We start from the raw sequence: 23,749 nt of genomic DNA on the forward strand, positions 1-23,749 counted from the left end.
CTTTCTGATGTTAATGAATTCAATCCGACTGCAGTGAAAATTGTGAACCTTGAGAAGCAATTCAAAAGGGCACAGGGCCTTAACTCCATTCACGACATTGAGGATTGGTCCACCGAGGTTGCCGTAAGGCTCCCAGCCGAGAGTACCAATGCTGGTGGTAGCACTATTTCCAAACCTGCTGAAGTCAACACAGTCGCCATAGCCGACCCTTTTGCCAAGGCCAGCCTACAAATAAGCCAGCCCAGCCCGAGCTCAGGGTAGATTTTTCACCCCCCTCCATATGAGCCTAACCAGGGCATTCAAAGTTATGATGGAAAGAGGGCACCTCAAACCCCTTAATCCTCAACCTTCGCCAAATCCACTCCCTGCCAGACATAACCCCAGCAAATACTGTGTATATCATCAACAGCGCGGCCATGGCACCGATGGTTGCTACCGCCTTCGTCATGAGATCCAGAATCTCATTGACAACCGGACAATAGTTCCACCTCAAAACCCCAAGGACCAAGTACCTCATCCACATCTCAACCTCAGCCAAACACTGCCACCCACCTACAACCCCAGTATATACACCCCGACCCATATACTCAAACCCGAGATGTTTATCCCGGAAAGCATGGGCTTAAGCACGATGGATGCACTTGAACCCCAATCATCTCAAACCCGTGAGCCCACGACTTCTGAGCTGAAGAGAATGATCGAAGATCTTCAGAGAATTGTGATAGGTTTGGCCTCCGGGACATCGGCTCCGTCATCAACCACATCACATGCCAGGGAGTTCATGTCAAAAGGCTCCCCAATTTCAGAACGGGCTATATTTGAGGAATGCCAATCCCATGGCAAAGTGGACGCGAGTGGAAGGAATGAGGTAGGGGTGGACATGGATCCTCATAAACATCTTCTGTTGGCTGTTGAGGCTTTGAAAGCCGAGGGACTGAACAAAGAGCAAGTGTTCGCAGTCTTTGCAAAAACTGTGGACGACATTTTCGCCACTCAAGTTGGGGGCAGTTTGAATCAAGGGGCAAGCCGGGAGAAGGGTCGTTGTATCAGAAACGTTCCTTTCGGCTATAATCCTGCACTCGGAAAAGATCAGCAAACTAGGCCAGCACCTGCTAATCCCCCTGCTGGTGCGTCCAGCAAAAATCCACAAACCTTGAAGTACCAACCCCGAGGTCGGAGGGTTTTCCATGCCCTCTATATGCCTTTGTCCAAAGCTCTCCAAATCCTTATTGGGCAAGGCCATCTCAAACCCCTTGAGCCTCGGCCTCTCCCGAACCCTCTTCCGGCTACACATGATGCTACCCAGTACTGCGCGTACCATCAGCAAACAGGCCATACTACCGACGACTGCTTTCGTCTGCGCCATGATGTACAAGATCTGTTTGACAATGGGGTCATCCCCGCACCAGGTCCTGCAAAGTCTATCGGCACTTGATCAGTGAATTTGTGGGGGGATAATGTAATCTGATCAGAGATTGAACCAGCTGCGGGTGGCACTCGATTTACTCTAGACGTGGGAATGGCACGCACTGTTCTGAGCAATGTGCAAATACCAGTTTTTGCGCTTTCTAACTTGGGTATTGGGTCAGTTTTGTTGTTTTGTTTTGAGTCTGTCTTTTGGTTTTGAGTCAGTCTCTTTTGTTTCGGGTCTGTCTTGTTGTATCGAGTCAGTCCTGTTGTATAGGAGTCGGGTGATTCCGGGGGGTGTTACCTCGGGCGTCACCATTTTGTTTTATGTCTGTCTTTTCGTTTTGTTTTGAGTCTGTTTCTGCCAGGGAGCCAGTTGTGCCAACAGATTTGAATGAAACAGCAATGGTTTTTCACGCTCTTGTGTTTGCCTCGGCCGTGTGCCAATTGTGCCAAAAAGTTTGAATGAAACGGCAGTACTTTTCGCCTACTCTTCTGCACCCCAAAATCATTGCACCGACCTAAGTTTTTCAAAACCTTTTGAACACTGCGGTGAAAACGAAGGGGAAGGGATTCCTCGGGTTTTGCAAAATTTTGATCAATTAAGAGAAAGAGAGGCATGCTAAGCCCTTAATGATTGAAATCATGCTTGTTAGCGTGAGTACTGAGAAGGACCCTGGCTTGATCCAGACTGGTTTCACACTACCTTCAGCGTGAGCGATTTGTCGTTTTCTTAAAAAAATTTCAAAAACAAAATGTTTTGCGCGGTCCTGCGAAGACCTGTGTGGAATCGCTCTTGAGATTGTACAGCCTAGGATCGCTCTCAGCCTCGAGACTCAACCCCTTCGCTTCTAAACCTTGAACTTGAATTCAGAAGGTTCGACGGTCAACTACGATGTGAGGCCTGTGTGGCTAGATTTGAAGCAGCCCTCGAACAAGAGGCACCAAAGTCAGATCAAGATGATCAGACCTCGTCAAAAGAAGCTTGCGAAGCTAGAACAGAAACACCCCTAGAACTAGGGGCGAAAATGTCCGATGTGCTCGAAGAGCCAAAGACGGATCCTTCTGCAAATCGATACAGCAGCCACTCTCTTGGATACAGATGGCTTCGAGATCCTAAAACCATTGGGCATGGACTTGTTACACTTTTACCCTTGAGAGGCTCGCTGGGCCGAAAACCCGGAAGGGCGACCCAGGCAAAAGTTAGAGCAAGAGAAAAATACAAAAAAAAGAAGAAGAAGCAAAAAATGCAAAAGGAAAAAAAAAAGAAAAAAAAATGAAGAAAAATGCAAAGAAAAGAACAAGAAAATCAAAAAAAAAAAAGAGAAATGAAAAAGAATGAAAAGACACAAAAATTGAAAAAAGAAGAACAAAGCTCGCAAGGTCGAAAACCTGCAACGGGCGCCTTGGCAAAAGTTAGAGCCTAAAAAGGAGAGGTTAATACCCGAGTGTACCTAAACCCCGAACTACGTAAGGCTTGATTCCCATCTTTGGGATACGTAGGCAACTTCATTCTGAAGTCCAGCCGTAAAACAATTCGATTGTGTCCATGTGATGGTTTTGATCATCTTCGCTCTCTCTGTATCCGAGAGTTTGGTTGTGTCCGTCGCTCTGAGGACTGCCTACAATGCGCTGCGGTGCCATCCAAACAAGGGGCAACTTTCCGTCGCCATTCAATGCGCCGTGGCGCCGTTCAAACAAGGGGCAACTTTCTGTCGCCATTCAACGCGCCGCGGTGCCGTTCAAACAAGGGGCAACTTTTCGTTGCCATGCAGTTCCCCTTAAGCAAGGGGCAATTTTCCTTTGAATCCGAGGTTGTGCATCTCGAGAGTAGGTTCCGTGCTCATTGAGCAGTGGTCGTTTGCAAAAATAGTTTTTGAGAATTTTTACTGAGGTTGACTAATCTTCTCGAAAAGTACTCCATTTTTCAAAACTGGACCATTTCTCGGACCCAAAAAAGGAAAACTCTCAGTGCTCATAGCCCAACTTGCATGATTTTAAATCAAAAAATCGAACAAGCGCGTTAATCTAACTCTCATGTTGGTCAAAACTGTTTTAGTAGAAAGAAAAATAAAAAATGGTCAAAATGATGAACTAGGGGCACAGTTGAGTCAGGTGTTTTGTCTTTTCCCCTTTGTCAAAATACTTGCCAGAAAGGGCGCTCTACTTGTCGGAAAGGGCACCGTATTCGCCAGAAAAGGGCACAACAAAGGGCAGAAAGCTCTCACATCCTCCAAGCAACGAGGTATCATGCAAAGTGCGAAGCACGAACTAGAATGGGGCAAGATATTCCACTCCATCATCTGGACAGATCTTATCACGTCCAAACTCCCCAGCAAAGCATCATCAACTGATGTTAGCTGCAGACTTGCTACACACCCAGTTGTAGCGCAACCTTTCTGTGGGAGGAATTCACTAGCTGTGAGTGGAAGAAAGAGAATCCAGCAGAATGCTAGGGGCACGAGCCCATAATTTGCTGTTTATCCATCAACCACCCAGGGGAGGGATGAAAAATGAGAGATTGAAGAATAGAGAGATGTGCGCTGAGAGAAAAAGTGAGGAAAAAGGGTTTTGTGAGAAAATCCGGACATGAGGGCCGAGTGATGTGAGAATCACAAATGAGAAAGGGTGGGAAACAATATCCGGAGAAACTGGCTCCTCGCGATCTGAGAGGTCTGTCGTCTTTATGATACGTCTGTGTGTCGTGTCTTTTGTTTTGTTTGTCTCGATTCCTGCTTTGAGTTGTCCCGAGCGTGTCTCGTTGTGTTTAGGTTGTTTACCTTTTTGTCTTTCGTTGTTGAGTTGTCTTGCTGTGTTCAGTCGTAGGCTCGATACCCGGTCAAGAGCTCATTTATCAATTCCAAAATAAAATCGTTTTGCGCTCCGAGTGCCGTGCCGTTCTCCACATCTGCGCAAAACAAGATTCGTTCTTTCATAAAACCGCAGGGTTCAACCCAAGTCACGTCAGAACAGTAGAACCAGGATCTATCTGAAGCTATATATGGTTCTGGACTGCAAAGCAAAAGCAAAAGAGGAAATGTCGGGTATCTGAGTTTGTTTCAACTTCAGTAAGTTCCAAGACTACATTCCGTGTGTACCCATTCAAGCCTTGCCAAAGCTCCGAAGTATGAGTGCGCCTCTACCTCAAGCTCAAACTCAAGCCTACTTCAGTGCCAAAATGGTAATCAAAGTGCTCCCTCAGAAAACCAGCCCCCTGCCAGATACATCTTGGCTGTGTTTGCAATGAGTTCCTAGGAGACCAACTGCGACGGTGGAAACTAGAGTTCGAACGGCTATTGCCCAGAACGCAAAGGTTCGGGATTTCCGAGACTAAAGTCTGGTTTAAATACCCAGGGGTGTATCCTCGACTTGAAATCTGTATGGCAGCCCCATAGATTGAGATAGCATGTGAATGCGCCTCGATTCTGGATACTGAATCAACCTAGTCTGTCACCCCGTTAGAGAATAGGGAAAGTTGTGAACATGGCCAGGAAGGAAAGGTAGTAACTGCGGTTTGGAAGTACAATCAAGAAAGTGCAAGGAGAACCCACTCTTTTCAACTCAAAATGTTTCTGCGGAATTTTCAACTCATGTCTTAGATGTGTAGCTCATCGTCAGTCGGCATGCACGAGGTGTATCCTTTTTGGAATATATCGTGACCCCTCCGAGAGGTAAATCGGAGGTTGCGTTTGGAATTTGGTCTACTTAGGGCTTGTATTCCCTTATTCGGTATTTTTGTTTCAAACGGGTGTTGTCACGCGCGTTCCACTGGCATTGTTATGCTCATTCATTGCATTGTTATGCACATCTATCTGGCATTGTTATGCTCATTCGTTGCATTGTTATGCATATCTATCTAGCATTGTTATGCTCATTCCTTCCATTGTTATGCGCATCTATCTTGCATTGTTATGCTCATTCCTTGCATTGTTATGCGCATCTATCTAGCATTGTTATGCTCATTCATTGCATTGTTATGCCCATCTATCTAGCATTGTTATGCTCATTCCTTGCATTGTTATGCGCATCTATCTAGCATTGTTATGCTCATTCGTTGCATTGTTATGCACATCTATCTAGCATTGTTATGCTCATTCCTTGCATTGTTATGCACATCTATCTAGCATTGTTATGCTCATTCATTGCATTGTTATGCACATCTATCTAGCATTGTTATGCTCATTCATTGCATTATTATGCACATCTATCTAGCATTGTTATGCTCATTCCTTGCATTGTTATGCACATCTATCTAGCATTGTTATGCTCATTCCTTGCATTGTTATGCGCATCTATCTAGCATTGTTATGCTCATTCGTTGCATTGTTATGCACATCTATCTAGCATTGTTATGCTCACTCGTTGCATTGTTATGTACACTTCACCTGCGTCGTTATGCACCTTTCACTTACAATTGTCGTCTTTTCTCCTCTCGCATGCGATGCGTTAGGGCATCTTTGGTTTCGAACATTCGGATGAGTTCCGGTGTTCATTCATCCCTTTTCTCTCTTGCATGTGATATGCTGAGAGGTTTTCTCTTGCGTGTGATACGCTGAGAAATTTATCTTTCCTCTCTTGCATGTGATATGCTGAGAGGTTTTCTCTTGCGTGTGATACGCTGAGAATTTTGTCTTTTCTCTCTTGCATGTGATATGCTGAGAGGTTTTCTCTTGCGTGTGATACGCTGAGAAATTTATCTTTCCTCTCTTGCATGTGATATGCTGAGAGGTTTTCTCTTGCGTGTGATACGCTGAGAAATTTGTCTTTTCTCTCTTGCATGTGATATGCTGAGAGGTTTTCTCTTGCGTGTGATACGCTGAGAAATTTATCTTTCCTCTCTTGCATGTGATATGCTGAGAGGTTTTCTCTTGTGTGTGATACGCTGAGAAATTTGTCTTTCCTCTCTTGCATGTGATATGCTGAGAGGTTTTCTCTTGCGTGTGATACGCTGAGAAATTTACCTTTTCTCTCTTGCATGTGATATGCTGAGAGGTTTTCTCTTGCGTGTGATACGCTGAGAAATTTATCTTTCCTCCCTTGCATGTGATATGCTGAGAGGTTTTCTCTTGCGTGTGATACGCTGAGAAGTTTTCCTTTTCTCTCTTGCATGTGATATGCTGAGAGGTTTTCTCTTGCATGTGATACGCTGAGAAATCTCCCTTTTCTCTCTTGCATGTGATATGCTGAGAGGTTTTCTCTTGCGTGTGATATGCTGAGGAATTTGCCTTTCTTCCCTTGCGTGTGATACGCTGAGAAGTTTACCTTCCCTCTTTTGCGTGTGATACGCTGAGAGGTTTACCTTCTTCCTCTCCTATGTGTGATACGCAGAGAGATGTTGTGTGTAAGACTCCGGGTTTTCTCGGTAGTCGCTTTTAGCCTTCTCCGCGTGAGACGCAGTGAGAATTACATAATTTTCTTTCATCCTTTCTGCATGAAATGTAGTTAGATTTGTATTCACTTGCTTAAAATTGTCGCATATTTGCTTCATTACAGCTCTCTTTGCATGATCATGAGTGATAACCGGCTTCGCGTAGCGTATAAGTCCAACTTTCAAAACCGGCTTCGCGTAGCGTATAAGTCCAATCTTCAAAATCTTCTTGCATATCATTTTGCACTTTGCCCCCTTTGCCTGCAGGCATGCCTGCGGGCACATCTCTGTTTATCTTGTATGTTTGTCTAAGTCTTCGGCCTTGTCAAAAATGGGTCGTCTCTGGGCTTTGACATTCACTCCCGTCACTTGTGACTTCCGAGTTCTGTCAAAGAGGGGCAACTGTAGACACCCCATTTTTGACCGACCTTAAGACTCAGATGTCACCAATTGGGCGCTTGGTGATGTTGCATAATGTGCTCGTTCAGAAGTCTCAGAGTCGCGGCCGTGAGCCCTGCCTCCGGATTTCTGAATCCTCTTCTGTGCCTTGCCTCGGTTTGTGAACCAGACTTGGTTTTCCCTGTTTCTTTTCCTGAGGGGAGGGAGAGGTCCCGTAGACCATCTCTCAGCAGCCGTGGGCTACATTTTGTGGCTATAGGCCATTTTGCCCATTTCGGAGTCCGGTTTCCCGTTTTTCGGGACCGTTGGCCGTGTGCCTCGGTTCGAGACCGCTTAACCATCTCCGTTTGCTCTGATTTTTGGCATACTTCCTTTTTACTCCCTTTTGAGGGACACTGAGGTCTGAGAGACCCACTTCGTGGTCGAACACCACTCTCGGTGCCTAACAGCCAGTTTTCGGGGCCTCGGGCTGCACGTTTTGGCCCCCGAACCTTCATTTTGCATCGGTTTGGGCTCATTTTTGGTGGAGACCTTATTTTCACTGTTAGAAAGCTTGTAGGAGGGTGGGAGGCCAGCAATTTTTCTGAAAAGCCAACTTCTTTTTGGTCAAAAGTGGTTCAACATGAATCTGGGAAGGAGAAAAATTTGCGCAGCTTCACCGAAACGGGCGTAACTCTTTGCACAAGAGGAATTAAGATATGAGGCCACCACCATTGGAAAGATTACTTCCGGGGCTTCATTTTTCACTCAAGAATCTCCCAAGTCCAAGTCCGGGGGGGGGGGAGATGTGGTTGGTTGAAGTCTGGTTGGACCGAATCTGCGCGGCTTCACGGAAAGGGGCATAACTTTTTCTACAGAAGGAATTTTAATGCAAGGTTTGCGCCATTGGAAAGCTAACTTCTGGGGCTTCATCCTAGGGGGTGGCCGGCCACTTTTTTCCCTTTGACCTAGCCGGCCGGCTAGGGGAATTGGCCGGCCGGCCACCTGCAGCCAAAATGTCAGGCCGGCCTGCTTCTTCAGGTTGAGTGCATTCCAGCTGTGCCTTCGTTTTCCCTCGAAAATATCTATATCCGGGGGACCCTTTTGGAGGGAAAAGAAGCCTCATTTCCCTCCACTTTTGCCTAGACTCTTCTCTCCCTCTCTTGCCTATATTGCTGGCCTCCCAACTCAAGAGAAAGGGTTACAAGAATTGGCTTGAGGATATACATACATATCACTCCATTTCCTTCAAGTTTTGGCTCCATTTTCTTCATCATCTTCAAGCTCTACCATCACGACTCCATTCCAGCAGCAAAGGAAGGGATTCCAGCAGCTTAGAGTCATCAAATCTGGTCCAAGAAGCAACAAAAGTGTTGGTCTTCAAGGGTGAGTACCATTTCCCCCTTTTTGAGCTTATTTTTGCAACATTTCTTTGCCATATATGCTTACTGTTTTGAGCTCCAGCCCTAACTGAAAGTGGCCTTCTTTTGAGCTCTTTTTCACTTTTTCTTAAGGACTCAACCCTGTTTGAGCCCCCCATCTTGCACTTGCTTCAATATCTTCCTTGAATGCTGTTTTCTTGCATGCTTTGGCAGCCCATTATGCTTCCATTTTTGGGCGTTTTACAGAACTAAAAAAATAGTCTTATTTTGAGCTCCTCTTCAACATTGAAGAAGGGCTCATCAGTGTTTGGGACCTCCATGTGCCACTTCATGTTATATCCCCTCTTTGGTCCCCATTTTTGCATGCTTTGGCAGCCCATTATGCTTCCATTTTTGGTCATTTTACAGAACTGAAAATAGTCTTATTTTGGCCCATTCGTCATGTTTCATTAAGGGCCTTTGGCTGTTTGATGGATATTTAGTATACTTTGTGCTTTGGCCATCTTTTGGCCCATTTCTTGCATAAGAGAGCTTAGCCATATCTATGTTTGTTTTTGAGGTTTTTACAGTTCTGTAAAGTGGCTTATTTTTGGCCCCTCTTCAATGTTGTTGAAGGGCCCTAACCTGTTTGGAGTCAGCAGCTGTGAGTTGCTTCATAATCTCATATTTAGGGCCATTTTTGCATACTAGTTTTTCCCTATTTATGCTTGCTGTTTGGCCATGATTTGTACTGGCAAAATTCTTACTTTGGGGCTGCCTTGCTTCTGCCTTTTCATTCCATGTACCAATTGTGCATGCTTTGTATAGCTGTAGTTCATTCTATGTGCCTAATTTTGCATTTCGGGAGAGATTCCATGCATTGGGTGTACTTTCGCCTCATTTCGGGGCTGTTTTCCCCCACATTTCAGTGCTGAAATTTCATTAGCATGTTTGCATATCATTTTCCATGCTATTGCATTGCATATGCCATTGCCTCGGTTTGCGTGCCCGTGTGCACGCATTTCGAGGCACTTCATTTTCATCCATCGGCCTCTTATGTGAGTGTGGCTGATGCTCTCTCATGTTAGTATAAGTCCATGTTGCATTCTATATGCCATTTTAGCCATAGTGCATTGCATATGCCATTGCCTCGGTTTGCGTGCCCTTGTGCACGCATTTCGAGGCACTTCATTTTCATCCATCGGCCTCTTATGTGAGTGTGGCTGAGGCTCTCTCATGTTAGTATAAGTCCATGTTGCATTCTATATGCCATTTTAGCCATAGTGCATTGCATATGCCATTGCCTCGGTTTGCGTGCCCTTGTGCACGCATTTCGAGGCACTTCATTTTCATCCATCGGCCTCTTATGTGAGTGTGGCTGAGGCTCTCTCATGTTAGTATAAGTCCATGTTGCATTCTATATGCCATTTTAGCCATAATGCATCGCGTATGCCATTGCCTCGGTTTGCGTGCCCGTGTGAACGCGTTTTGAGGCACTTCATTTTCATCCATCGGCCACTTATGTGAGTGTGGCTGAGGCTCTCTCATGTTAGTGTAAGCCCATATCACATTTCCATGTCATTTGCATTGCGTATGTCATTTTTTCGGTTTGCGTGCCCGTGCGCATGCATTTCGAGGCATCTCTTTTTTACAGCATAGTGCATACTAGGTTGTATCTTAGATCGCATTCAGTCAGTTTCCTCGGTTTGCGTGACCGTGTGCACGCATTTTGAGACATCTCATTTTCATAGCATTGTGCATGCTAGGCTGTATCTTAGTTGCATTCATGCATATCATGCATATTGCATCGGGTTCGGGGTAGGAGTTAGCCCGGGCACGGGAAACGAGGTATGTTTCGTACTCCGAGTGACGGAACATATCTCAATTCCCCAATCACCGACACTCCGGATCATCCATGATGGAGTTAGGTCTTGTTGTGTTTTTATGTGCATTCACCCCATATTAAATTGTGCAATTCGACTCCTCGGCCATCATGCCTCGATATGCGTGATTGGTGGCACGAGGATCGAGGTATGCATATATTTGTGAAAATACATTGTTATGCCCCTTTCTTGCTCTCTGTTGCAGCAAAATGAAGAATCAGCAACTTTTCGGAGTCTGGCGCGCATTTCAAGAAAAGGTGTAAACAGAGACTAATTGGGGCATCCCAGTGATTTCCGCGCAAGGCAGCCCAAACATACATCATTCATCAGAAGCAAGGCAGTCCCTGGCTTGCACGCCAGTTTTACAGCTTTCTTAGTTAATTTGATTAATTAATTAGGAATTTGTATATTATTCGGACTGTATTATTTGGAGTGTAATATTCTTTTATTCGGGTCTGTATATTTATTTGGAACCTCCGCGCGAGGGTACAACTGTAATAAGTATGCGTGTATGTGTTGTATGTCTTCCAACCCCACGTCTTTCTTCCCTTTTATTTACCTGCTTATGATGGTTAGATTAGGGCATATTTCAATTAGCATACAGTATGATAGCATGTTTGCATTCATTCATTTGTTTTGCATGCACCGGGCTCGGCGCATCATACTAACTGCATTTGTATTTCAATTCTAAATTGAATACATGTTAGCTGAAGCATTTCATATGCCATGTTTAGAATAGTCGAGCCTGCTATAGTTGCATTTTTGCATGTGTTGCATTAGGCATTTCTGTATACTTAGGATCATGCATGATTTCTAATGTAGTCTTTGTTTTGGCTTGGAGTACTTGGTGAGTTTTATGCTTTAGCATCCTTGCATACGTGTGAGTGCTGCCATGAATAGCATGCTTACCATGAGGCAATATGCTTATGTGATATAACTGCCTGAATGCCTGTGGGTTAAGGTTGGGTTGTTTAAATTGGAACAAATCATTGACTGTGAGTTTTAAGCCCACTAGATAGTGGCAAAACCATTGTTTTCTAAGCCCACCCGAGGGTGGCAAATCCACGACTTAGCCTACTTGCGAGTAGCACCATCAAACCATTTTCAAACAAAAACAAACATGAAATGTTTTGTTCCAATTCAGGCGACCCAGTCTATACTTGTATGCTGTGCGCATAACATAGTAACCTAGGCTAATAACCGGAATAAGAACACGCAAAGTTTTCAAAAATAGATATCATGGTTAGTAGAGGCCGATCTTTGATCGGGCGAGCGGGGGTGCTCAGGAAGTGACCTTCCCCAATCGTACCCAAGTTCCCGAGCCGAGGCAACTTTGGTGATGACGGACACGTGGCCTTTGGCACCGAGTCAGGGTTTCCTAAATTTCCCATTAAAAAACATTTTGGTGGCGACTCTGTATCTGGCAAAGCAGTCCATGTTTGGCACTTCTTTTCTAAAAATCTGTTTTTCTCAAAACAATTTGCCGGATTTGGACTCTTTGGTTCAGACTTAGAACCGTGACAAATTTGAGAGTCCTGAGCTGTAGTGACCCCAAAATGAACGGAACGGGAGCTCGTTCCTCCCGGGGGCGTTCGGGGACGTCTACATCTGCCTGGGTCGAAAGCTTTGCCAGAGCTTAATGGAAGGCTTTCTAATGTTGACAAGGCGATACAAGAGGAGGCAGAAGCAACAATTAGTATGGGCAAAGCACTAGGTATATGTTTTGGTGGAAAGGAAGAGGAAGTGATTAAAAAAGAAAAGGATATGGAAGTCAATGATAAAGAAAGGGCATTACCCAAGAATGCAAAAATTCCTGTGGTGAATAGTTTGTCGAACTGATTTGCTAAGCAATTGGGGCTTCATGGTGTGTTGCAAAGTGGATTAATGAAGCTTTTATCATGGAATGCAAGGGGTTTGGGTAAAGCCGAAAAGAGGAGGAAGGTCAAGTCTTTACTTAAGGAAAGGAAAATTGATTTTGCTTGCTTCCAGGAGACAAAGAAATCTGATGTTTCATCGATATTCCTCAAGTCTCTTTGTTCTGATGATGAGTTGGAGTATATAGTTGTCGATGCCGAAGGGAGGGTAGGGGGGCTGTTATGTATTTGGAAGCCATATGTGTTTAGACTTTCTCAGTACTGTAGTACAAGGCAATGTATTATACTTTCAGGTACTTTTTTGCCAGATTTCAATTATGTTATTGTTAATGTTCATGCACCAAACGAAGTGAATGAGAGAGGTAAATTTGGAGTGTTCTAAGTAGGTTAAAACTTATGCTTCGCAGCCCCTGGTGTATAATTAGTGATTTCAATGAAATAAGAAATCTTGGGGAAAGAAGGGGGCGTTCAAGAAGAAATAAAGGGATGAAGGAATTTAATCAGTTCATTGAAAATTTGGAGCTCATTGATTTACCCATGATGGGACGACAATTCACATGGTGTAATGCTAATGAAGGAGAAAGGCAGAGTAGGATTGATAGAGCACTAATGTCAAGTGAATGGTTGAGTTGGACTAACTTAAAATTATAGGGGCTAGAAAGAAGGGTATCGGATCATTGCCCTCTGTTATTGCAAGATGATGGTAGGGATTGGGGTCTAAGGCCGTTTCGATTCCTCAATGCTTGGACTCTTCATCCTAAATTTGAAACTATTGTAAAGAAATCTTGGGAGGAGTCTACATTTACTAGTTGGGCAGGTTTTGTCATAATGAATAAACTTAAGGAGCTTCGATCAGTGTTGAAAAAGTGGAATATGGAGGTCTTTGGAAATGTCACTTTCGCTTTAAAAGCAGCAGAGGAGGAACTTCAAGCCATGGACCTAGTGGCTGAATCCAGAAGTATTGAAGAGGTTGAAATTAATAGAAGAAGAGAGGTTCGTAAGGAGGTATGGTCACTAAGTATGAGAGAGGAGTGGATGTGGAGACAGAAGTCTAGAGTGAACTGGTGTTTAAATGGGGACAAAAATATAAGATTTTTTTTCATATTGTTGCTACCAGTAGGCAGAACAAGAATTTGTTGAACTCAATTGAGGTGGATGAGGAGCTTTGTGAGGATCCACTTAGGGTTAAGCAGGAGGTGCCTAATCATTTCAGAAGGAGATTCTCAGAGGATTGGATATCTAGGCCTAAGCTTGAAGGTATTTTTAGATCCATTGGCCAGGATATGGACTCCGCTGGGTTAGTTACACCATTCTCAAAAAAGGAAATATGTAGAGCTGTGAAGGAGAGTGATGGTAATAAAGCGCCGGGTCCAGATGGCTTTAACTTGTCTTGTTTTCAAAAATGCTGGAGGGTGTTTAAAAAGGACATCTTGAAGTTCTTTGACGAATTCTATGATAATCGGTGTTTGGCTAAAGGCATCAACAGCTCTTTTATAACTCTGATTCCTAAGAAAGTGTGCCCAGATGGTATTTCTGATTATAGACCAATTAGCCTTATTGGTTCTTTATACAAGATTCTTTCTAAGGTCCTAGCTTCTAGGCTAAAAAAGGTGTTTCCCAAAATAGTTGGAGAATCATAATCGGCTTTCATCGGTGGAAGGAACATATTGGATGGGGTGTTAATAGCAAATAAAGTTGTGGATTGGTGGAAGAAGAAAAAACAGAAGGGGGTGATTCTAAAATTAGACTTTGAAAAAGCCTATGACACTATAAACATGGAGTGCCTTTTTTCCATGATATCAAACTTTGGTGTTCAGAATAAATGGATCAGGTGGACTAAGGAATGCTTACAATCTTTTAGAGTTTCAATTCTTGTTAATGGCTTGCCCACTGCTGAATTTAGTCCTGAAAAAGGACTCAGACAAAGGGATCCAATGTCACATTTTCTCTTTAATATCGTGGCTGAAAGGTTGAATATGTTATTTCAAAGGGCTAAAGCATTGGGGTTGATTAAAGGAGCTATTATAGGTCATAAGGAAACTAATGTCACACACTTGCAGTTTGCAAATGATACAGTAGTGTTTTGTAAGGCAGAGGAGCAGGAAATTTTGAATATGAAAAGAATTCTAAGATGCTTTGAAGTGTTGTCTGGATTGAGGATAAATTCTTACAAAAGTCATGTCTGTGGGGTTGGAGTACAGGAGGAGGTTCTGGCTGATTTTGATGAGAAATTAAATTGTCAAAGTAAAAAGTTGCCATTCATGTATCTTGGTCTACCACTTGGTGCTAGCCCAAAGAGGAGGAGTATATGGTTGCCTGTGATCAATAAGTTTAAATCTAAGCTTGTTTCTTGGAAGAGAAAGCTACTTCCTTATGGGGGTAGGTTAACTCTAATCAAATAAGTGCTATCCTCATTACCAGTTTACTACCTTTCCTTATTTAAAGTACCTGTTGGTGTGGCTAAACAGATTGATAAAATTCAAGCCAGATTCTTGTTGGGGGGGGGGGTTCGGAAGTTAAAAAGAAGCTTTATTTGGTAAAGTGGGAGGAGGTTACAATGAAGAAAGGTTTGGGAGGGGTGGGTATTAAAAGGTTGAAGGATTTTAATGAGTGTCTTCTAACTAAATGGTGGTGGAGATATGGTACTGAAGATACGACATTATGGAAAGATATTGTGATTAGTATGTATGGCAGCTTTGGTGGGAGATGGAGACCATTCTTGGCTAATGGTGCCCCGTGCTCAAAAATTGGGGGAGATATACTTAATCTGGAACATAGCAGCCCCAATCTATGGAGCTTTTTTTTGAATAATTCTATAATTAAAGTGGGAAATGGGTTGCGGGTTAGTTTTTGGGAGGATCCATGGGCATCTGATAGGTGCTTAAAGGATGAATTTCCCAGAATTTATGACCTATCAGCAGATAAAGAGGTCACCATTAAACAGATGTTGGATAGGAGAAGTTTAGCAGCTGGGTGGTCCTTTAATTTTAAGAGATGTCTGAGGGCTTGGGAGGAGGATGAAGTGGGAAGATTTAGATCATATCTTTCTTCTCTTGAGCCCATCTTATCAGATAGAATGGCTTCTATGGTTTGGAGTGCTTCATCCGCAGGTGTATTGACTGTGAACTCAACTTATAGTAGGAATGATGTGGGTCAAGGGTTAGGGTTTACAAAGTGGATCTGGAATAATATTTTCCCACCAAAAGTGAAATTTTTTGGCCGGCTTGTTTGGAAGGGTAGGATTAAAACAAGAGATTTTCTTCAAAGGGTGGCTTATCTCAGTCAGGATGATAGCACAAAGTGTGTTTTTTGCGGATGTGGTGTTGAAATTGATTGTCATGTTTTATTATAGTGCTAGTTCTCTTGGAGGGTTTGGACAAATATCCTGAATTGGTGGGGTATGCAATGGGTGGTACCTGCTAATGCTAAAGGTGTGATGGATTGGTGAAGAGGAATCAAATGGGGTAAGTTGGAAAATAAAATATGGAATGCAATTCCATTTGCTGTTTTTTGGTCTATTTGGAATATGTGTAATGACTGCATATTCAATGGAAAACATCATCTTTTGGAGGAAGTCCATGAGTTAATTAAGATTAGAGTTACCATGTGGATCAAAGGGAGTACTAGTGAGTTGCAATACCCTGTTCATGATGTGGTGGAGAATTTGCAACAGATTAGACAGTGTCTGAGGTGAAGTTTGTTTACTGGTGTTGATGTTGGTGTTATGATGCTGTTGTTTGAGAGGTGAAGTCTGTTTTTTATTTTGTTTTACACTGATATGTGTTGTAAGGCTGCTGTTTGAGTGGTGAAGATTGTTTGCTTTGTGGTTTGGCTCATATGGCAGAGTGGTTTTGGATCCTTACCAAATTAAAGGGCTACGAAATTCAGTGGGATCTACTGATATGTATTGTATCATGGGCTGCTGAGAGGCTGATATGCTCTGCTTTGTTTTGTTGCTGTTTATGGTGTTGTGATGCTGTTGACGCTGTTAGCTATGATGATGGTAGAGTTTTGTTGCTATGCTATTGATGTTGTTAGTTGGGTGGGGTTGATAGTTGGGCTCTGCTGCTGATCCTGGGGCAGCAAGGGCTATGATGTGAGGCTTGGGAGCTGGTGGTGAAGCTGCAAGGTTTGGTGGCTGCTATTCAGTACAAAAGTGTAGATGCTGTGGTTGGCTGTTGTTCAGTACAGAAGTGTAAAGCTGGTGGTGAAGTTGTAAGGTATGTTGGCTACTGATGCTATTTTGTTAATGATGCTGGTTCTATTTGGTGAAAATGAGTATATACTCTGTGGTGGTTAATTTGTGCTGTTGCTGATGTTTTTGATTTGAGGCCCATTCCTATTGATTGGGTTTGCTGCTTGTTTGTGGAGGAATGATTTTTTTTAGGCTGCTACAGCTGTTATTATTGTTGTTGTCCTGTTGTATTGTTGTTTGCTAGTTTTGGGTTGTCTGGTTTGTATTAGGCTTGGTTAGATTTTACATAGGTGAGGTTGTTTTGGGTGTTTGTGGTTGGTTCCTCACCAACTCTTGATGATGTGCTAATATATGATTAGGTGATCCTAATGGTGCCAACCTAGTTGGGATTAATTTGGTTCGCTATGATGCTTTTTGCACTCATCCTCTTTTTCCTTTATTGATGTATTAGTTTTTTGCTTCATCAATAAAGTTCTTTTTTTACTGATAAAAAAAAAGTCATTACAAGATATTTAATCTTATGACAAAATAAATATGGGATTCACATCATTACCGACTAAATAATCAAGAAGTTATTTATTCAAATAACAATAGCCTATTGCATTACAATCCCTTCTTATTCTGTCTAACGTACAAACATGGCCTTATTATATTACTAATCCAATCCACCACTTGGAGCAAAACAAATATGGCCACTTAATATGGTATCATAAAACTTTGTTTAGTTTAGAATTTTCAAAAATAGTTTTTTGAGTTTTTAATCCATTTTTTTAGTGATTTTTTTTAACATTTTAATCAATTTCTTTCACCTTTTAGATCAACTTAATTTAGATATACTTAATAAGTATGAAATTTGTATAAAAAATCTTTAAACATTCACTAAATACAACAAAATATCAAAATATACTAAAACATTTTAATTTTTTTTTAAATTTTAGTTTTGTATTCAATAAATTTTTTTAAGAGATCTTGACCGGTCTACCTAATAACTAAGGGGGAAAATTTTGCCCGATCCAACTGGCTCATCTCACCAGGACCTAAGCTTAGGTTAGCCCACTGTAGGGCCATGCGAGTTCCCACCGATATTAGGGTTGGGTCAGGCCAGCTTGCATTGAAAAAATCTAGGCTCAGGCCCAAACCCACGCCCAAGCCCACTCAAAATGGGTTTGGGGATTGGGCCATAGGCCTGGGCTCAAGCTACAAGCCGAGCCAAGCGGGCCTGTTTTTTGGCAAAAAATAATTAATAAACATTATATATAGATTATTTATGAGGGATAAAAAAGAAAAGAAAAGAAAATTTGTACTAAAGTATTTTAGTTATGATTGATGAGATATTTAGTTATATTTCATGTGACATTTAGTTATTACGACTTATGCTTTTTTAGTTATGACTAAAAAAGTATGAAATTACGTAATTTTTTTATTTTGTTATGACATTGTTTCAGTTATGATTTATGAGAGCTATTTGGTTGTGTCTCGTGTGATGTTTAGTTATGACTATTTTTTTTTTTATATAGTTATGGCTAGGTATCAAGTTATGTTGTTTTGTACTTTAGTTATGATTAATTTTTTTCTTAAGTTATGACATTATTACAGTTATAATTAGTGAAATATTTAGTTATGTTTTGTAATTATAACTCAAAAAGCATAAAATTATATCATTTTCTAATTTAGTTATAAGGTGCATACATAGTCTTTCTTTGGGGGAAAAAAAAAATTGAAATGCAATGAATAATTTTATATATATATATCAAAATGTAACGAAATATTACAATCATTAAATTAAATAGATAATATTTAATGAAATATATTTATTTCAAAATGAAATAAAATATTATAAAAATTTATATTATGAAATAAAATAGATAAATATTATTAAAAATTTATTTTTCGGGCCAATTAGGTCGGACTGCAGACCGGGCTCACTGGCCGGGCTGGACTTCAAAACAGAGGGCCCAGTGCCTCAGGTAGGGCATGGCCCCAGGCCTGGCCAAGCCTAGCCAGGTTGGGCAGCACCGGGCCGCTAGCCACCTTTAGATGGGTCATGGGCCAGTGAGCCAAATTTACATCCCTGCTAATAACTAACAAGGGAGAAACCAATTTGGTATTGATGAAATGTGTGTGCTTTTATATTGCAAAAGCTACAATTTACGATTTTGCTTTTAACCATTTAAAAGACCATGATATATGGATAGATACGAAAATTTTTGTATTATGAATTAGGATATTCAAATTATCCAGTGAACCGAAGGACTAAATTAAATTGATCTCTTGGGTTGGGATGGGTTGGGTTGGTTTTTGAATTCACTGGTTTGGTTCTAGATCTTCAAATTGTCAAACGTATAGGTTTAGGTTGGTTCTTGGTTTAGGACTTACTTAAATCAAACCAACCCGATTACTGAACATACATATATATATATATATATAATTATATTGAAAGATTTGAGCACTTTTGCAGCGTTATGTAACCAAAATTCAAATTATTGTCATGATTGACCATACCAAGAGATTACTTGGAATTGTACGGCAGTGAGAAACAAACATTGAAAAATGTATTGACTAGTAGCTCAATCCAAAGAGCTTGCTTCACCACAGATTTGTGGACTTGTCTGCAAAACCTAGGTTATATGTGTCTCAAAGTTAATGATTATTTTTTTTAAATATAATTTACTTAAACTATTTTATTTTGATTTTCAAGTTTTAAATAATATTTTACGTTTTATTTATATTATGTTTAAATGCTTCCAGTGTGCAGTGTTTCAGCTTGGGTTGGTTCCTTACCAACTTGGTGGCATGCAATCTTATGATTGAGGCTCTCTCTCAAATGCAAACTTGGTTGGAATTAGTTTGTCAGTTTTGATGCTCTTTGCATCCTCTTTATTTATTTATTTATTTATTGATTGATTGTATCTTTGTTTTTCATTGAAGTAATTAATAAACTTTTCTTTTACCGATCTAAAAAAAATGTTTCAATGTTAAAGATTTATTTATTTAATTATTTATTATTGATCTATTCAATTATTTTTAATATAATGGAACTTGATTTTAAACCTAACCAACCAAAGCTACATTGGGTTGGTTTGAGTTAGTTCTAGTACATGATTGGTTTAGTTCTGAATTTAAAAATTTGAAACCACTCAGATTGGATTGGTGCCAGATTTAGTATCAAATCAAACCAAACTGACCTATAAACACCTCTTAGAACAAGATTTTCAATAAAGTCAATTATTATTATTTATATAAAAAGATCATATCTTTTGAATTACAAAGTGGTTACAAGTATTTTTTCTTAGCACACAATATGTGTGCCTCCCATTTTAATAAATAATAAAATTTTCATTTCTCTAATCACTATACTTTTAAATTAGATAGTAACGATTTCACATCATTGCAATTGTTAGTTTCAGTGAAAATCAATTGTATTCATCGCTAAAAATATTTTTTTGGTCTAATTACCTACAACTAAACTCCGTCGCTAAAAACCGAAATTAACTTCGCAAAAAGTGGTGACAACAAGTAGTCCACCGGCAAAACTATCTGTGACGGCCAAATTTGCATCGTTTAGTTCATGACTAAGAACATCTCTCCAACAACAATTTGAATTTAATTTTTTTAAAAATTTTAGTTAAAAAAAATAAATTTTCCATTTTAGAGGTCACTTTTTTCAACTAGCCCAACGATCGGGCATTCCTCCCATGCCTAGCCACGACTTTGCCTTTCCCTCCCCCATATGTTTTTTTTTTTAATCAGCAAAAGAAAGTTTTATTGATAAAAACATACAAAGTATGATAAATTACATCAACAAAGAGGAGCTAGGAGCTAGCGGAAACTCCCTCCCCCTTACGTGTAGCGATGTGCATGATGTTCTTAAATTCTTCATTATTGGTTTCTTTTCTTTAATTAAATTTTAACAACCCATGAATTTTACTACATTGTTTTGCATCAATAAACTTTTCTTTGCACCAATAAAAAAAAAAACACACACACACACACACGCACACACACACATATATATGGGATGCAATACTTGGATGTCCTTAATGAAGTTCAGTTACATGTGTTTCATACAAGTGCCTTGCATGCCTAAATTGCTAATTAAAATGGAGGTAGCACTTTTGCTCGAGAATAAGTATGATACAGGAAATTTCACAAAAAAAAAAAAAAAAAAATTCCAAAGAAGTTATTTATGTTTTCAAAAAATAAAAAAGAGAAAAGAAAAACACAACACCAAACAGATAAGATTGGTTAAATATGATCAGGTCCATTGGATTAATGTAACTTACCCACCACCAACTTTTTTCTTTGGGCCAAGTGAGATTTATTACCACAAAAAAGGAAAAAAGAAAAAAGAACAAAGTATGCAAGATAGTTCAAGGCAAAGACCTAAAGAGCTACAAGCAAACCTCAGAGGAAATCCTGACAACACTATCAAAACCAAAACTTAAACCTCTAAACAGGATTCCAACATACACTCATAACTAGGTTAATAAAACTTAATTTAAGGAAACATTTACTTAAGAGCATAGAAACAACTTCAACTACATAGTAGTAGAGCTTAAGCTTTCATAATTTTCTCAGCCTTAGTAAAGATTGAGAAATCATCATCTTGATGATCTGGCTTATAGTCCGTCAATTTCCAAGAGTTCAAAAAATCATCTTTGAGATGATCTGGTTCATGGTCCATCAACTTCCAAGTGACGTCCGCTTGTTGAACCATGACCTTGTTCTTTTCAACCCGCCATGAAGTTGGTATTAAATATTCATCCTTTAAAGCATCCACCAATTTGTTAACAAGCGCAATATCCCGATCAATTTCCAACTTGAACCCTCCTTTTGATCCTTGTGTACCTCCAACACCATGTAGGTAAGCTTCCAAGTTATGCCAACTTTTCAGAGTTCCACATTTCTTCAAGTACTCCGACTTCATAGTGTCAATTGCTAATTTTTCACCCACGTTTTTGTAGCTTATGAATGGAACCTTTGGAACAATATCTAGGGCATTACGAACACGTAGAACACAGAGATTTTTGAGCCCAGACAAGACCTTTTTGAAGTCTGAATCACCAACTCTTGGGCTAGCAAACACAAGGGCAGTCACAGGACACGCCTTGTCTGGCTGGTTTCTAGGAATGTTCAATCCGTTGGCAGCTATGTCAAATGCATTTAGGGTTGCAATTACTGCACCCAAACTGTGACCAACTACAGTTATGCTGATATCTTCATTTTGGTATTCTTCAACAAGCCTTCTGACCTTTTCAAGAACCTAAAATATATTATAAATGATGAAACAACAATATTAGTTTTGGCATTGTTCTGCAAATTAAGAACTTACTATGTACTATCTTTTCTTGAACTACAATGTTAGGAAGCCCGAAAAAGTTATCTGAAAAAATGAAGCGCCGTGCACTAGACGTCTTCTTAGTGTGCTCACATCACACAAAGTTTGAATCTATATATGATTCATTTTTTGATCAACTTTTTTAGGTTGGGTATGTTTTTCCTTACTTAAGAAGTATAAGCTTATATGTAAATAGTTTATCAAAATTACCTGGTCTCTAGCACTAGTCTTGGTGAATGGTGATCTTGGATCATTTGAAGTGTAGATAGAGTAAAATCCCTGATGCACCTTAGTATCATCATCTTGCTCTCCAAGTATCTTTGAAGGTGAAACGAGAAGAATTTGCAAATCATTAACCCATTCCAAGGCCTGGTGTGTTCCTCTCCAGGCAACCACAATGTCTCTCCTCCTCAGCTTAGCCACCCCTTCGTCTGTGGCCACAGCGACATATCCCATCCAATTCGATTCTTTGCTCCATGCCTCCCTTGATAGAGACTTCAAGATGAATGCATCGATGACTGGGGTTGATGATGTTGTGTTGCGTACAAATATTTAGTCACGCGATACCTCGACGGATCTAGACCCAATTTAGCAAAGAGGTCTGTCTTTGCATACCTGCTGGCTGCTTCCTACATATTTTGACAACTTATCAGAGATGAAGTTGTCGTAAGTTGCTTGAGTCATTTCTCCATAGTGAATGATATACCCCCAAAGATCAATATTTAGAGAGTCTAGTAGGCCCTTCCAGTTTTCTTCACCGCTTAGAACCCTCCATCTTTTAGCAATGTTGCTATTGGTGTCCATCATATTTCTATTTTTCTCACTAAACCAATTTGTATATCAGTTTGTTTATATGAAAGTTATACTCAATGTGCTTGTGCTGCAAGCTTTATATAGTGTGCTTGAGAGGTACCATGCTACACTGCGTTTGGTTGCATTGACTGTTTGGTAAGTCTAGTCTCAATGCATGACTGTTTGGTTAATAGATTCTTGTCAAAATGACCATCTCATGTATTCAATAAGGAGGCTGCTTGGATGATTCAATCCATTCAGCAATTGGATAAATAGTTTGAGTAAAAAATAGAACAATAATTTGTTTGGCTCAGTCGTAATGAGTTTGATTTCTTTGAATTACGCGTAGGAATGTGTTTGGTAATTAACTTAAGGTAGACCTGGACTATGTTATACTTGTTCAAATTTATTTGGTAATATGCACGCACATGTGTGCTTATCCATTTTATCTTTGTTGACAAAAAAAAAAATATAGAAAATCAAAGGGCTCTAACCTAGTTAGCTTGTCCTTTGGCACCAAGTCTCTTTTAAGAGAGAGACCTTTGGGTTCCACTAGAATGAGAAGGCAAGATTTTCTTACAAGGTGTATAGGTGTGAGTGTCAACTCCCCCAAGGTACTAACTTAACTACTAACCATTTACTTTTGCCCATCAAAAAATAAATAAAAATATAGAAAAGGTTATATATCAATAGATTTCTTTCTATTTTTTCTTTTGGGATTTAAATTCTTTGCAATAGATCTCTCTAGAATGGTCTTACACTTATTATCCAATTGTTTATGTTTAAAGTTAAAGTAATTTTAAGGTGTTTAATATTAGTGTTATTTTAATTTTAAATTTGAGTCATTAGATTAGGACCACTAACTATAAGAAACAATGGCAGGGAATCGTTATCTATTTTTTTATCATTAAATATAGTGGCAACGTTCTACATTCGTTTATTAATGTAGATTTTGCTACATTTATCTCTAGGGGTAAAAAAAATTAGTGACTAATTAGTATGTATATACCATTACAACATGCCATCAGTTTTTGTCTTTTTGTATTTGTTAGCTTTTTTGACTTTCGAAGGTTGGTATTGTAATTTGAAGCGTGCCAGAAAGGATCAATCAGTCCTTACAGAAAATTAATTGCCAACCAATTATCAGGCGATT

General features: G+C 40.3%; 1 protein-coding gene across 1 annotated transcript; it reads right to left on the minus strand.

Annotated features, from left to right (window-relative positions):
* Nucleotides 1–21,021: 21,021 nt before the first annotated feature.
* LOC114306276 (phospholipase A1-IIgamma) lies at nucleotides 21,022–22,635 on the minus strand. The gene is given in 4 exon segments (XM_082888920.1): nucleotides 21,022–21,729; nucleotides 22,015–22,338; nucleotides 22,341–22,424; nucleotides 22,426–22,635. Coding segments are annotated over 4 exon segments (1,302 nt in total). The 5' UTR covers nucleotides 22,612–22,635.
* Nucleotides 22,636–23,749: the final 1,114 nt, after the last annotated feature.

Source organism: Camellia sinensis, chromosome 9 (genome assembly GCF_055761805.1).
Source record: "Camellia sinensis isolate YWXY chromosome 9, ASM5576180v1, whole genome shotgun sequence".
NCBI classification, from domain to species: domain Eukaryota; kingdom Viridiplantae; phylum Streptophyta; class Magnoliopsida; order Ericales; family Theaceae; genus Camellia; species Camellia sinensis.